Raw genomic sequence first — 17,025 nt, forward strand, 5'->3', positions numbered from 1 at the left:
CCTTCTCTAGAGCAGTTTATGTTGAAGCATAGTAAGAGATACCTAATGCCATTTATAGAGAAAGAAGAAGATGTCAGTTATGAGCTTCGAACTGACAGTCATAACTCTGTTCTGCATTACAGGGGCTTATTTTTGATCAGGTTTATTCATAAGTGGGCAAGTCATGTGACACGTTTCAGAAAGAGAGCCAGGAAGGGATTTATGTACTTAACTGTGACTCGTGATTCTCCAGGCCATCCAGGGAGACCAGTTAATATGAACAAAAGGCAGAGACCAGTTCTACTTAATAAAAGTTTTCATTATAGCATGTTTTTAATGAGACACAGCTTATTCCAGGAATAGTGCATACTGAAAAAAGTAAGGTATACAGAACTGAGAGCTGTATGTCAGTCACGGGGGGACAGGGGAGTCGGTAATGATTCACCATAAAAACCCATTGCCATCGAGTTGATTCCAACTCATAGCGACCTTATAGACAGAGTAGAACTGCCCCACAGGGTTTCCAAGGAGTGGCTGGTGGGTCCGAACTGCTGACTTTTTGGTTAGCAACCGAAGCTCTTAACCACTACGCCGCCAGGATTCTTAACCCATAAACTTGCCTTTTTAACACGTAATTACCAAATCCAAGACTTGAGCACATGTTAACTATATGTAATTTATTGGATGCTGTTTGAATTTTTTCATTCGTTCACAAATATTTATTGTCTGCTTTTGGAGCTTCCATCCTAGTTGGAGGGAGGAATGCAAACAGAATACATAGATAACAAATGTTACAACAGAAGGAAAAGCACGGAGCCAGGCAGAAGGGTCGGAATTGCCAAGGGAAAATTGTAGGTCTAAACAGGGTGGCCAGGGAAGGCCTCTTTGGTTGAACAAAATGTCAGCAAAGACCCGAAAGAGCTGAGGGATTTAATCATGCCGGTATTGCAGAGAAAAGCCAGTGTCTCAGGCAGAGGGTACGAACCATACAAACCTCTGACCAGGAGTCTGACATGTTTGAGGGAGAGCAAGGACATCATTTCTTCTGGAGTGAAGTGAAATGGAGAGAAGGGAGTAGGTGATAAAGTCAGAGAAGGTGCAGATCAGGTGGGCCCTGTAGCCATGTGAAGGTTTCTTTCAACTTAGAGTGAAATGAGGATCAATTGCAAAGTTTTGAGTAGAGTAGTCACATGCATATTCCAGGACACTTAACTGTGCTCATGAGGAACCTGTACATAGACCAAGAGGCAGTTGTTCTAACAAAACAAGGGGCTACTGTGTGGTTTAAAGTCAGGAAAGGTGTGCATCAAGGTTGTATCCTTTCACTGTACTTATTCAGCATGTATGCTGAGCAAATCATCTGAGAAGACAGACTATTTGAAGAAGAACGTAGCATTGGGATTGGAGGATGACTCATTAACAGCCTGTGATATGCAATTGACACAACCTTGCTCACTGAAAGTGAAGAGGACTTGAAGCACTTACTGATGAAGGTCAAAGACCACAGCCTTCAGTATGAGTTACAACTCAAAGAAAACAAAAATCCTACAAATGGATCAATAAGCAACATCGTGATAAATGGAGAAAAGACGGAAGTTGTCAAGAATTTAATTTTACTTGGATCCACAATGGAAGCACAAGTCAGGAAATCAAACAACATATCGGCATTGAGCAAATCTGCTGCAAACGACCTCTTCAAAGTGTTAAAAAGCAAAGATGTCACTTTAAGGACTAAGGTGTGCCTGACCCAAGCCATGGTATTTTCGGTTGCATCATATGCATATGAAAGCTGGACAGTGAAAAAGGAAGCCCGAAGAAGAGTTGACACCTTTGAATTGTGGTTTGGCAAAGAATATTGAATATATCATAAACTGCCAGAAGAACGAACAAGTCTGTCTTGGCAGAAGTACAGCCAGAATGTTCTTTAGAAGCAAGGATGGTGAGGCTACGTCTCATGTACTTTGGTCATGTTTTCCGGAGGGACCAGTACCTGGAGAAGGACATCACGCTTGATAAAGTAGAAAAAGAGGAGAAAAAGAGGAAGACCCTCAGTGAGGTGGATTGACACAGCGGCTGCAACAATGGGCCCAAACATAGCAACGATTGTGAGGATGGTGCAGGTCTAGGCAGTGTTTCATTGTGTTGTACATAGGGTTGTTATGAGTCAGAAGTGACTGGACAACACCTAACAACAGCAACAACAACTTAAGGATAATTTAGAATTGTAAATTATTTGTCCCAATTTAAAATAATTGCTATAAAAAAATAAGTGAAATACATTTTCAGGAAGTGGTCAAACTCAGCCCATGTTATCCAGAGAGGCCACACTCCATTTTAGTAGTTTCCAGATAAATGAAACCTTCCCCTTTATAATGCTGAAATTGTTACTCATTTTAAATTAAAAAAATTTTTTTTTTCCTAAAATCTGTTTCAACTCCCCCACCTCCACCCAGACTTCTTAGAGTACAATGCTGAACATAATTTGATTTTGATTTAAGGCTATCAATCTGAGACACATACATGTATCAAGCTTGTATCCAAGTGTGTCCAAGACCCTTGGTGTCCTAGGACTTCACACCCAGTTTCCTCTGTCTCTGTTGGCCGAGGAAGGTCAAGGAGACTGGCTTTTGTGATTTTGCCCAGGCATTCATTCTTTTGAATCCCAGGCATTGACTCTGAAGACACTCATGAATGAGCCCCACTCATGGGTGCTAGCTCTGCCTCTGTACTTAGCAAAGCTTTTCCTTCGCGTGTCACTTCCACAGTTACTTTTTTTTTTAATATTAAAACAACAACAGCAATAACAAAAAAAAGAAAAAAATCGTTTGTGGAAATGACGAGAGCTGAGATAGACCTTAGCTAGAGCTGAGCATTATTTGTGGTGTGTAGGTAGGCTGTGGAACACGTGATTCCAGAGAAGCCGACAGAAGCCCCGTAAACACGTCCAGATTTGAAGGCCTTTGGCAATGTCCTAGGGGCTCTGGCGGCGCAGTGGTTAAAGCACTCCATTGCTAACCCAAAGGTCAACAGTTTGAACCCACCAGCCGCTCCGCGGGAGGAAGATGTGGCAGTCTGCTTCCGTAAAGATTACAGCCTGGGAAACCCTATGGGGCAGTTCAGCTCTGTCCTATAGGGTCACTATGGGTTGGAACTGACTCAGCGGCAACGGGTTTGGTTTTGGCAGTATCCTTGGGGAATGTAAGTGTCACTGTAGCCATTTTTAACTGCCCTCTTCTTTCATGGTTCAGCATAAGAGCTGGTGGGCAGGAGACTGTGAACAATCCCTTTTTGCCCATGCAGCAGTCTCCTTTACTGGGGAGCATGTCCCTCAGGAGAACTCTGGCCATCAGGAATGGTAGGGCAGAAAAGCTGAGAGCTGCTGGCATACTGTATATAGTTAAGAATTCAACAAAAGGTTTTGAGCAAACAGTCCTGAGCACTAAAGCTAAATGCTGGAAATTTAATCTTTTCAAAGAGCAACATGTTAGCAAGGGCAAATGGTACACAGACAGGGTAAACGAACTAGTAGGGCAACACCTGCTTATGTGGAAACGTCGGTAACCTGTGGTGTTAGCCATGGACTCAGTCCCCATCCACAGCACACAGACCTGAAAGTGACTCACGAATGAGTGGCAAGGTGTTTGTATTGCCTGCATATCTAGGGTTAGTGAAAATGGTATTAGGAACAGAAAGCAAGGATCAACACAATATAATTGGCAGAGAAATTCGGACAGGAAGTATGAGATGGTGCTCACACATTAAACAGAGGAAGAGACCCAGTCCAGGTTTTAATGATTATCTTGTTCAATTTCTTAAATAATTTTTTAGAACTTCCCCCTTGCATTAACAAATACATCTGGTATATAATCAAATGGTATTTGTATAATATTGTGCTACCATAATATACTATGGAGCCCTGGTGGCGCAGTGGTTAAGAGCTTGGCTGCTAGCCAAAAGGTCAGCAGTTCAAATCCACCAGCAGCTCCTTGGAAACCCTATGGGGCAGTTCTACTCTGTCCTATAGGGTTGCTATGAGTCGGAACGGACTTGACAGCACCTGACAACACCAACAACATAACATACTGTGCCCTTCAGCAGGGGCTTCCAAAGCTTTCATCTGTGGGCTGCCCGGTGATGATTACGTCAGATTGATTTTTGCTGCAACTGAGCATATGTATCGTTAGAGCAATTTACGTCAGATTGGCCGTGCCAGTGCTGTAGGGCAAGGGTATGATTTGCAGCAGGTAGGAAGGAAATCGTAGGAAGGAAAAGACATGGTGTAATTAAAGCTGGAACTGAGGAAAGATTGTGTGTGTGAGAACTTTAATTCATGAAGATACAACAGGGATGTTACAACAGAAAACAGTGCTTTCCGGGGACCCAGTACTGAGCTGTGAGCCAGTGAAGTTTGGTTACCTCTGCATTTTTTAATAGATACTGTGACCCAGAGCTGTATTGCAGGAATTACTGCTGGCGCCAGTGTTTTAAATCTTTTAACCCGTCCTTTTGAGTGTGCCACTGTAAATTCTGTTCTGAGGCGAAACATAAACACAGAGGTTGGAATTACAGCTTTATACAGTTCCTTTCTCTGGTGAGTTGTAAATGTTGTGTAAGTGTAAAACAATGTATGAGGCAAGAAGTATTGGTTTCGTTTTAAATATGTTACACGCACGTGTATTCTGGTCACATAGCACCCAACGTGTATCTCCTAACCCTGGCAGGTAGTTTCAGAAAGCAGTCTGTGTCCTTGGAGAAGCAAAGAAGCATTAGTTTTCTACCTAGTAAATCAAACAGCCAGTGTCTTATTGTTGTTATTAGGTGCCTGCGAGTCGGTTCCAACTCATAGCGACCCTACGCACGACAGAATGAAGCACTGCCTGGTCCTGAGCGAGCCTCACGATCGTTGTTATGCTTGAGCTCTTTGCTGCAGCCACTGTGTCAATCCACCTCGTTTAGGGTTTTCCTCTTTTCCGGTGACCCTGTACTCTGCCAAGCATGATGTCCTTCTCCAGGGACTGATCCTCCTGACAACATGTCCAAAGTATGTAAGACGCAGTCTCGCCATCCTTGCTTCTAAGGAGCATTCACATGTCTGTCAGTTTTTCGTACTGTGGGGGCTTGCATGTTGCTGTCATGCTGGAAGCTATGCCCCCGGTATTCAGATACCAGCAGGGTCACCCATGGAGGACAGGTTTCAGCTGAGCTTCTAGACTAAGACAGACTAGGAAGAAGGACCCAGCAGTCTACTTCTGAAAAGCATTAGCCAGTGAAAACCTTATGAATAGCGGCTAGTGTCTAGCAGTATAAAAATAAAGTACTCACAGTATTGCCCTCTCTGTGCTAATCCTGAGTGTACCAGGCAAATTAAGAGGTGGATCAAAGACAGTAAAATATACACTACAAAAGTTGTTTCAGTCTGGTCTTACAAATTTTCAAAATGAAGAAATAACCAAGAATATAAGTGAGACTTTTGCTTCCCACCAATACATACATACATACACACATAAATAAGGAAGAAGAATGGTTACGTTGGGCAAGATAATCATTAAGGCCCTCTCAATTCTTAAATTTTCAATTTCTGACTGATGAGGAGAATGTTCTGAGAATCTAAAATCCCAGTTGACCTTCCCCTTGATAGTAGACAGCCCTTATGTGGGTACAGTGGATTAATTACTTTTGTGTGTGGTCGTTCTAGCCATGGTTTTGTAACTCCCACCCAGGTAACTGTGTGATAGAGTGACTGTGGCCTACCAAGGGGATTGGCCAGTCTTGCCTTAAAAGAAAGCCAATTCCAGATCAGGGAGGAGAGGAGCCCACCGACACCGATGAAAGAGAGACCAGCAGGAGAGACCCAGCAATAGGAGAGGGTGTGGTAGGCTTCCCAGCCCACGGAAAGAGAAAACTGAGTACATTTTGGCAGAAATGGAGGGCCAGGGAGAGGTATGCCTGGGGGCAGAGCTCAGGAGAGGCTCTCCTATTGAAAAAACTGTATCCTGAGTGTTCCTGAGCCTGAATTGTAATTGGTAGTTCCCTTATAATAAACCCCGTAATCGTGAGTGTGGTCTGTGAGTTCTGTGTGGCCAATGCAGTGAATTATCTAACCCAGGAGAGAAGTAGAGAGTGCTGTGGGAAGAATAGTTGGTGTCAGAACTGGTAGAGATGGCAGAGAGAGGAGGCGTGTCAGGAATCAGCCTTGGGCTATTGACCTTGGTTCGCCTTCCCTCTTGTGAAGTTAGAGGAGGTCATGTGCTGCCCACACGCCATTTTTACAGAGGGAACCAGGCGAACACTGCTGAGGGTGTGGTACACCACAGACTTAAGTGATTCAGAGGAGTTGGTAGCATCCTCTTTGGCCTTCCCTCAGGCCCATCTTAAAGAAAAAACCAAAAACCACACCCATTGCTGTCAAGTCAATTCTGACTCATAGCAACCCTATAGGACAGAGAGCGAACTGCCCTGTAAGGTTTCTAAGGAGCGCCTGGTGGATTCGAACTGCAGGCATTTTGGTTAGCAGCCATAGCTCTTAACCACTCTGTCAGCAGGATTTCTGTTTTAAAGAAAGACATCTATAATGGGAAAGGAAGAAGGTTAGGGTAGAAAAGAAACATTATTGTAGGGACATGGAGTTGACCTGTAGCCACGTGTAGAAGAGGGATGACTCAACCTGGTAAGAAAACTTACCTGCACTGAAATTTGCACCACTTGCTGAAACTGTGGATCTCTCCTCCTATTTTAATTTGAGACAGAGGGCTTATGGGATTTCCTTGAGTAAACTCTGAAACGAGGGCACTAAGAGGAAGAGACCAGCTCCAAGATCAGATATCCTTGTTTAACTGCACAGCTTCGTACAGTCAGTGAGTCAGGAATCGCCTTTCTCTTTGCCAAGGGGAAAGCTGCGGTGAGTTTTTCAGGGCCACAGTCATACGACATTCCCTTCAGGACTGATACATTGAAAGCCTACACGTTCCTAATGATTTATTTATGTACAAACATTCCGTGAATGCCTTCCCAGCCTTCAGCTGGATTTTACCCTGTCTGTTTCTGAGAGTGAGTCCAAAACCAAACCAAACCAAACCCACTGCTGTCGAGTCGATTCTTACTCATAGCGACCCTATATGACAGAGTAGAAGTGTCCCACAGGATTTCTTTTTTTTTTTTAAATCTTTTCTGGTGTAGTGGTTAAGTGCTACGGCTGCTAACCAAAAGGTCGGCAGTTCGAATCCGCCAGGTGCTCCTTGGAAACTCCACGGGGCAGTTCTACTCTGTCCTATAGGGTCGCTACGAGTTGGAATCGACTCGATGGCAGTGGTTTTTTTTTTTTTTTTTAAATCTTTACGGAAGCAGACTGCTGCATCCTCCTCCCGCAGAACAGCTGGTGGGTTTGAACTGCCGACCTTTTGGTTAGCAGTTGAGTGCTTAACCATTGTGCCACTAGTTCTTATTTATATATTTGGAGAAATGGTTTGACCATTAACTTACTAAAGAAGTGATGCTGCTGAGGAAGGAAAAGAGAGAGCCTGCTGACTTGGAAGACTGTGATACTGTAAGAATTACCCCTCCGGGACAGATCCATGTTCCACTTCTCTTAGTACCGGTTTCTCCAGGTGAGGGATGTACCTGAGGGGCGGGTGTCAGGGCTGTACACACCTCAAGAATTCTCTCTTTCCCTATACTGCTGAGGATGGAGGTCAGGAGACCCCTGTCCCCTCTTCTAATCTTCTTCCCTATCGTATCATCTCCCTGTTGCCCTGGGAACACAGAGCCCTGTTCCTTCCCCAGCTAAAAGGATGTTACATGAGATGATCAAAACCAAAAAAAACAAACAAACAAACCCGTTGCTGTCACGTTGATTCCTACTCATAGCGACCCCATAGGACAGAGCAAAACTACCCCATAGGGTTTCCAAGGAGTGGCTGGTGGATTCAAACTGCCCACCTTTTGGTTAGCAGCCAAATGCTTAACCATCGTGCCACCAAGGCTTGCTTACGTTACCTAGGTTTAATTCTCAAAGCAGCCCAATGAGATAACTGTTGAAATAGGCTCAGAGAAGCTACATAACTTTCCCCAGATAAAGCATCAAACAAGTGGCAGTGCCAGAATTCAAACTCCGTGAGGGACATGGAATGGGAACAAATTAATAAAAATAATTACAGGTTGTGCTAGGTGCTGAGAAGGAAACAGTGCACAGTGAGAGTGTTTGCTGGGGCAAGCCAGACAGGGATTTCTTCTTTGAGCGGCTGATGTTTAAACTGAAGCCTGAAGGATGACAAAGCGTGAGCCAGATGCCAAGGCAGGTGAAGAGCTTTTCGGGCAGGGAAGAACACGGAGGTGTAGCGTGTACCAGAGACGGTCAGGTCGGCGCGTCTGCAGCTCACCGAGAAGGCGAGAAGTGAGAAACGTAACCCTGGAGACACAGGCAGGAGCCAGCTCCTGCTCCCCACTGAAGCCGAGCTAAGGAAATTAGATTTTCTTCTTAATTTAGTGCAAAGCCAGAGAAGGGCTGCAGAGAGGAGAGGAGATCCTGGTTTTCTCCTTGCAGAATGAATCTTTAAGGGATAGTTGCGGGATCAAATGAGGAAGTTACCCAAGATTGCCTGGCATGGTGTTTGTGGTAGCTGAGTTAGGACTACCTTTTCTGGTAACCAAGAGAACCCCAGCTGGAAACCAGGTGTTCTGATTCCCCGTTCTGTGCTTTGACGTCTTACCCGTACCCCTTTTTCTATTCTGAAGCTAGTTAGCTGTCGTTGAACAAACAGTCCCTAAAAATCCACTGGTTATTTTTGGCATGGCTTTTGCCCTAGATTTTTAAAAGTCAATTACTTTTTTTCAGAGCACATCAAAGTAGGATATAAGATAACTTGAGAGCCAGGGGAAAATCTTAGAGCCAGAGGTAAAGTGCAGACCTTCATCCAAACAGTGAAGTTGAAGAGCGGATCAGCTGAGTAGTTGATTGGTGTCGCAGATACTGAGAAGCTTGGACTAGAGTCCAGGTCTCCTAACACCTGGTGAAGGTCCAGCACAGAAGATCCAGGGAGGGGGCAGTGCTAGCATGCTTAAGAACCAAGAAAGCCCAGGGAAGCGGAAGCATCATGCACAGAGGAGGAGATGAGATGAGGCTGGAGGAGAAGGCAGGGATGGAAGTTGTTGATAAAATTACAACAGGTGCTCTGGGGACTTCCTAAGGGCGCCTTTCCCATCTGCAGCCTTGAAGAGCACTTTGGTTTTTACCTGTTATGTTTACTCAAGGATGCCTTCTTAAACATTCATCAGTTCTACAACAAAAATCTTTCACCCTTATCAGTTGTAAGCTGGTATCCATTTTTATCCCATTGAGCCTTCTTTCTGGTGCCCACTCTGTTTCTTTGAGGAATGATTAAAGAAGGTAGGACACAGGAGAGCTGGCAACCCAAACCACCAGCCTTGCATCAGCTGTGATAATAGTACCAGATTCCTCAATGTAATTCTCGAAGGCCTTCATTTTGCTGTTGGTAAACAGGAACAGCCTTGGTAACTATGGGTAATAACTCACCATTCCCACTTCCTCTCTTCCTTTACACCATCTCTTATGGATTTAATTGTGTCCCCCAAAAATATGTGTCAACTTGGCTAAGCCGTGATTCCCAGTACTGTGTCATCGTCCACCGTTTTGTCACCTGATGTGATTTTCCTATGTGGTGTAAGCCACACCTCTATGATGTTACTGAAGCAGGCCTAGAGGCGGTTACGTTGATGAGCCCCAGTGACGCAGTGGTTAAGAGCATGGCGGCTAATCAAAAAGGCCGGCAGTTTGAATCCACTAGCTGCTCCTTGGAAACCCCATGAGGCAATTCTACTCTATCCTATGGGGTTGCTACGAGTCAGAATCGACTCGACTGCAATGGGTTTAGGGTTTTTTTTATGTTAACAAGGCAGGATTCAATCTACAAGATTAGGTTGTATCTTGAGTCAATTCTCTCTTATTGAGATATAGAAGAGAGAAGCGAGCAGAGACACAGGGGTAGGGGACCTCCTACAACCAAGTAAGCAGAGCCAGTAGCAGAACGTGTCTTTTGGACCCAGGGTCCCTGTGCTGAGAAGCTCCTAGACCAGAAGACTGATGACAAGGACCTTCCCCCAGAGCCAACAGTGAGAGAAAGACTTCCCGTGGAGCTGGCGCCCTGAACTTGAACTTCTAGCCTCCTAAACTGTGAGAGAATAAATTTCTGTTTGTTCAAGCTGCCCAGTTATGGTATTTCTGTTATAGCAGCACTAAATAACTAAGACACCACCATGCCAAAAAAAAGTGCTGATAGTCCTTAGGTTCTTTCAACAAGTCAGGGACCCTGTTGCCTAGCTGTACCACAGTTAATCAGGGAAGAATTTTAGGTTCTGGAGGTTCCTTGGATAGTTACATAGAAATCTCTAAAGCACAGTATTTTCATTGTGGGCCATGGGTCTGAAAGAAATTAGGCTAATCCAAGATAAATCAGAAATTTTTTACATGAAAATTAAAATCGTGACCCACAATATGACTGTGGTTTATATTTAGTCACTGGGTATGCCAGGGTTTAAATATTTTACTGCAATGACAGTAGGATGAGGAAACCGTGGTGGCGCAGTGGTTAAGAGCTACGGCTGCTAGCCAAAAGGTCAGCAGTTCGAATCCACCAGCAGCTCCTTGGAAACCCTATGGGGCAGTTCTACTCTGTCCTGTAGGGTCACCATGAGTTGGAATCGACTCGACGGCACTGGGGTCTTTTTTTTTTAAAAAAACAAAACAAGACAGTAGGACTGTTCCTAAGAGTAAATAGCACCTGACTTCTTTTGCAGTGAATATAGCATTTCGACCTTTTTTTAAAAAGTAGTTGTTTTTATTCAGCAAGTTAAACAGATAGTGTCACATCCTGAATAGATCTTCTCACTTTTAAGAGATTTCACACGCCCTAACTGCCTCATCAAGAATGAAGTTTTTATGTCTCATCGTCTCTCTGTGTTTAGAAGGAGTACCACCTTTTTTGTCTATACTGAACAAACTTCTGTAATGACGCAGCTTTATAAAAAAAGCGACTTACAAGATACCAACATTTAAATTATTTCTTAGTTTGATTTTTATCTGTGAAGTCTGCCTCCCCTCTAAATCTAGTGTTTATTTCTTTCAGAAACCAGCAGCAGGATGCTCTGTACAGGTGCAGAGAGACGGAAGGTGTGGTCCCGGCCCAGGGGACCTTAGTGTTTTAACAATGCTGATGTACCATATCCTGTGTGGCTAAGCTTAAAATGAGCCTAGCCCACCACCTCCATGTTGTTGGGTGCCATCCAGTCGGTTCTGACTCATAGTGACCCTATGCACAACAGACGGCAACGATGCCTGGTCCTGTGCCAGCCTCACAATTGTTGTTGTGCTTGAGCGCATTGTTGCAGCCACTGTGTCAGTCCATCTTGTTGAGGGTCTCCCTGGTGACAGTTAAGTGTTCAGCTACTCACCAAAAAGATGGAGTTTTGAACCCACCAGCTGCTTGCTGGGAGAAACAGGTTAAGTCTGCTTCTGTAAAGGCTGCAGCCTTGGAAACGCTACGGGGCAGTTCTACTCTGTCCTATAGGGTTTCTGTGAGTTGGAACTGACTCGTTGACAATGGGTTTGATTTACTAAGTATGATGTTGTTCTTCTCTAGCAATTGGTCCCTCTTGATGACGTGTCCAAAGTAAGAGAGACGAAGTCTTGACATCCTTGTTATAAGGAGCATCCTGCCTGTACTTCTTCCAAGATAGATTTGTTCACTCTTCTGCCAGTCCATGGTCTATTCAATGTTCTTCACAAACACCATAATATCTATAAATAAAATAAGTTAATATAAAATGTTTGATACTGTTATTTACTCAGTGACAAGTGATCAAATTTTGCTGGTATTCATTAAATATTTGAAAATATTTATACATAATTTTATTTGCAACATATATAACAGATATGAGATTGTTGTCCAGAATATATGAAAGACTCTTATGAGTCAACAAGTAGAAAATAAGTACACCAACAGGGAAATGATCTCACTCAGAAGAGAGAGGAAATACCATTCATTATGCTTTCTAAGAATCCCTGGTGGCACAGTGGTTAAGAGCTTGGCTGCTAACTAAAAGGTCAGCAGTTCAAATCCACCAACTGCTCCTTGGAAACCCTATGGGACAGTTCTACTCTGTCCTACAGGGTCGCTGTGAGTTGGAATCTACTCGACGGCAATGGGTACTAAATAAACTTAGTTTCACTAATGACTAGGGAAAGGAATACTAAAAAAATAATTTCTTTTGCCTGTTATGTTGACACAGTTTTTTAAAACTGATTTTGTAGTTATGGGAAATTGGGTAGGCTCATAAACTTAGTGTAATTGGCTACAACTTCTCTGGAGCGTCCACATTTTACTCTATAAATGTTAAATGTTATCTGAAATATTTACTATAAGCATGTATCCATATAAAACTTGTTTCATTAAAAAAAAAAACAGCATCTGTGGATTTTGAAGTGTGTCTGGGAAACACAAGCTCTTTGAGTGGCAAAAATAGCTTTAATGAAATACCTTTGAATGCATATTCAGCCAGGATAGTCGTGACCCAAGTAAAAAGATTACCAACTCACACTAACTGCGCCTTTTTAAAGGTCATTGTGTTTCACTGTTTTCAGTTCTGACAGCCAAAGCCATGGCTTAGTAAATAACCTTTTTTTTAAAACACTAGGCCTCCGATTGGTCAATAACAGTCATTCTTACACAAATGCACAAATCCAGTCCAGTCGCTTTTCCGTTTCCTCATGTTAGCTCCACTCAAGGGCTGGACGTTTTGATCCACGGAAGAGTTGTAGTCATTTTGGAGTATTTTGGAGGACGAGGAAGTCATGTCTAGAGAGAACTGCAGAGAGGGAGTTGAGAGACCAGATACCAGTGACAGGCTTGCTTCACTTTAGATGTGTCTCAAAGATCTTCCCTGACCACTTCAGAGGTTCTGTGAGAAAATGAACTCTGACTCTGCAGCCTCCGATGTGCAAGCAGATTTGTGGAACAGGCCAGCTGTAAGTCAGAGGTCATCTGGGCCTGCCTCTCCAGTTCTGGGGACCAGAATGTTAAAGGGTGTTGAGCAACTAGGAGATGCTTAAAGGAGCCACGTCCAGGTTGGTGACAAATCTGGAAATTATATTATTTGAGCGAACAGAGTACATTGAAGAGGGACACAGTAAATTCATATATTTGAAGTTGTGTTTGTCATCACAGTTTGAGAGCCTAGGCACCACCGGTAGAAGCTAGAAAGAGGCAAATTTCAGCATGCTGTAAGGATCGGTTTTCACATTCCTGGAGCAATCCGCTAATGGATGGGCTGCTCTCCAAGGCTGTGGGCTCCTGCCGGCCCTAGAAATGCCTCACCTGAGATCTAATAGCTCACTTAGAGAAAAGGTTGGTTGGATTAGGTAATCTGAAAAATCTTTCATGTTATCCTCTGATTCCAGTCCCTCAGATTCTAGTAGCTCTTGAGACAATGAAATTTCATTCCAGAAGAATACAGTCTCCCTTTAAAAAGCTGGGGGTCCCTGGGGGGTGCAAACAGTTAATGTGCTTGGCAGCTAACTGAATGGTTGGAAGTTCGAGTCCACCCAGAGGCACCTCAGAAGAAAGGCCTAGCAATCTACTTCTAAAAAATCAGCAATTGAAAGTCATGTGGAACACAGTTCTACCCAGACACACATGGAGTCGCCATGAGTTGAAATCTACACAAGAGTGACTGGTTTTAAAAAGCTGAAAAGGCACAAAAACACACAAAGTCAAACCTCTTTGTACAACTGAACTATGTCAAAACTTCCGAAAGACTTTGCTACAGACAGAGGCCAACTGGGACACCAAACAAATAGACAATACAGAGGTGGGAAAACTGTCAGGATTACTAAATACAGTTTCTTGGCCCAGCCTTTTCTTCTCATGGTCCCTGTCCTGATCCACCTGCTATCTTGTGAGAGTTAAAATGGCCCCTAAGGGACGGCCATTTCTCAGACGCATGGCCTGGCCCCTCACTGTATAGTAGGGAGCAGTTAGAGTCAGTGGGCTTAAGAATTCCTACGTTCAGAAATTTGAAAAGAGCATGTACCATGGGCACTGCAGTTGATTCTTTCTAAAGAGCTGTGCAGGGTGGTTGCCGATTTATAAAAGGCAATAAGTATCTCTGGAATGGAATGTCCTGGAGAACGTTGCTTTTATCTGAGCTGTGTAGTTGGAAGGAGCCCTGGTGGTGCAGTGGTTAAGAGCTATGGTGAGTTACAGCTGCTAACCAGAAAGGTCAGCAGTTCGAATCCACCAGCCGCTGCTTGGAAACCCTATGGGGCAGTTCTGTTCTGCCTTATAGGGTCACTACGAGTCAGACTGGACGGCGCAGGTTTGGTTTGGTAGTTAGAAAACCTACAATCCAATCCATGTAGAAGTTGGACCTACAAGGGCTATGCTTAAAGGGTTTTGTTTTGCTGAGTAGAAGCCAGAGCTGAAGTGCCGTCTCCCTTATTTACTGCTCTCCATATGGTGCTCAGCCTCTCTTCTGAGTAAAGTTGGACAAACATTTGAAGAATGTTGGTCGGATGGGGAGCCAGACCATTAATCTACTCAAGCGCCCTGTGCCTCTGCCAGGCCTTATGTTTGCCATAAGCATCATATAACCTGTTACCTCTCTATTTTTTTCTATCTGTTTCTGTAGTGTCCATGGAAGACATTGGCGAACAAGGTAAAATATGTTATATTATTATTGTAAATATAAAATGTTAGAAATAGCTTGAAAAACTATGATTAATTTAGATTGGGTTGGAATTAATAAATTATTCTTTGAGAATGTAGAGATAAAACGCAGGCATTTGGCATAGAACCTTCCCCTGAAATGGCCAAAATTGTGCCAAAAATTCTTGTGGCTTTGAGGTCCAGAAATCTCAACAATCTTCTGTTCTAACTCAGAGTATTACCCCATACCTGAGCCACCTACATAATTCATGGAAAATATCATTGGTTCTAAAACCATCGCATATTGATTTAAGTGCCAATAAGGATGGCTCATTTTTGTGTGTGTTTTATTTAATGGTCCTATGAATATGAGTATCATTATTCTTTAGAAAAATCAAAAGTTACTATTAAAATTTTAAAATACCAAATAAGCTATATTTTAAATTAGCATATTTTATTCAGCTATGTCTTACAGAATTAAGTTGTACATTAGTGTTTTAAATAATCAGGATCACATTATCCAAACCTAATATTTTATATTTGTGTATTAGTACTTCAGGATTTAAAACACCACACACAGTGTGTTTATATACATTACCTGAGGAAAAAAAAATTCAGAATGCTTTTTAACAATTGGCCCATGTGATAGGTAAGACACTTGAACTCCTACTGGAGGAAATTTGTCCTTGTCCAGGTGGTCTCTGTTTAAATATGTTGTCATTCAAATCAATTAGGGCCGTTAGCTTTGACTAAAAAAAAAAAAAAAAAATTTTTTTTTTTTTTTTAAGCAAATCAACAAATGGCTTCACAAATAGGAACCGCTTTTGCCATTCTCTGTCAGTAAACAAAGTTCTTAGAGCCTGCGTGTCTTAATGTTTGTTTAATGCTAAGTTTATTGTTTACAGTTTCAGGTATAACTACTTAATTGTGCAATTTAGTAAAGGTCCCTGTTAGCCATTTTGCCAGTGGGTAGACCTGTCTAAGTCAGATGGGAGGGTTCCATACCCAGGCACAGAACTAACTATGCATTACTAGGGATTATTTTTGTTAATTCTTAGCTTTAGGTACAAAATTTAATTCGTTGACTTGTGCTTATTCCAATATGATGTGACTGAACTTTTATAATTTATTATAATTGCTAATTTGGTTGTTTGAGAACAAGCAGGTCTTTTGTGAATACTGTGATTTTAGAATATAATTTGCAGATTACAATGGTAATTGTGTTTCTTTTATTTTAGTTTTGTGCCTGATTGCTTATCATCTACTTTTTGCAATGTTTGTCTGGTCATACTGGAAAACTATCTTCACATTACCAATGAATCCTTCAAAAGAAGTAAGTTAAAGTATCAGTAAAGCTGTTCTAAAGATGGAAAGATTTTTATTAATGTTGTGAAGGTCCCTGGGAGCACAAACAGTTTGTGCTCGGCTGCTAACTAAAAGGTTGGCAGTTCGAGCCTACCCAGTGGAAGTAATCTGCCGATCTGCTTCCGTAAAGATTATAGCCAAGAAAACCCTCTGGAGATGAATTTTATTCTGTGACACATGGGGTTTTTGTTTATTAATGTTGCAAACTTATTGTATGTAATCTTTGGATTTTATTTTTTTAATTAATATGTCTGTTAGTAAATAATTAAATTTTCACTTGGGAAATTGTATTTTTGTACCAGAGGAGTATTATGTTTCTAGAATTAAATCTGTTATGGGTTCCATTTCTACTTTAAAGTTAGACGTCAGAATGAATGGATGGATGAATAGATAGATTAGATAAATGGGTGGATGGATGAATAGATGGATGGATGAATAGATAGATGGATAGATGAGTGGATGGATGGATGGGTAAGTAGATAGACTAGATGGATAGATGGGTGGGTAGATGGATGAATAGATTGGATGGATGGATGGGTGGGTGGGTAGATGGATGGATGGATGCATGGATGGATGCATGGATGGATGCATGGATGGATGGATGGATGGATGAATAGATGGATAGACGAATGGATGGTTGGATGGATGAGTAGATAGATTAGGTGTATAGATGGATGGATGGGAATAGATAGATGGATAGATGAAAGGATGGATGGATAAGTAGATAGATTAGATGGATAGATGGGTGGGTGGATGGATGGATGGATGGATGGATGGATGGATGGATGGATGGATGGATGGATGGATGGATGGATAATTAGATAGATTAGATGGATAGACGGATGGATGGGTGGATGAGTAGATAGGTGGATAGATGAGTGGATGGTTGGGTGGATGAGTAGATAGATTAGATGGGTGGAGGGTAGGCGGGTGGGCGGGGGACGGGCGGACAGACGGACGGACGGAT

At 42.7% G+C, this 17,025-nt stretch overlaps 1 protein-coding gene across 2 annotated transcripts in view; it reads left to right on the forward strand.

The window, feature by feature from the left end:
* The window catches only part of ZDHHC2 (zinc finger DHHC-type palmitoyltransferase 2), a 54,241-nt gene that overhangs the window by 10,282 nt on the left and 26,934 nt on the right, over nucleotides 1-17,025 (forward strand). The window contains exons 1-3 of one of the 2 annotated variants that reach the window (XM_023551168.2): nucleotides 4,106-5,020; nucleotides 14,677-14,703; nucleotides 15,932-16,026. In XM_023551168.2, coding sequence (XP_023406936.1) covers nucleotide 5,020; nucleotides 14,677-14,703; nucleotides 15,932-16,026 — 123 coding nt within the window. In that variant the 5' untranslated portion in view covers nucleotides 4,106-5,019. Of the gene's footprint in view, nucleotides 1-4,105; nucleotides 5,021-14,676; nucleotides 14,704-15,931; nucleotides 16,027-17,025 lie in introns of those variants that run through there. The other variant, XM_010592499.3, reaches the window with a different exon arrangement.

Source organism: Loxodonta africana, chromosome 19, assembly GCF_030014295.1.
Source record: "Loxodonta africana isolate mLoxAfr1 chromosome 19, mLoxAfr1.hap2, whole genome shotgun sequence".
NCBI lineage: Eukaryota > Metazoa > Chordata > Mammalia > Proboscidea > Elephantidae > Loxodonta > Loxodonta africana.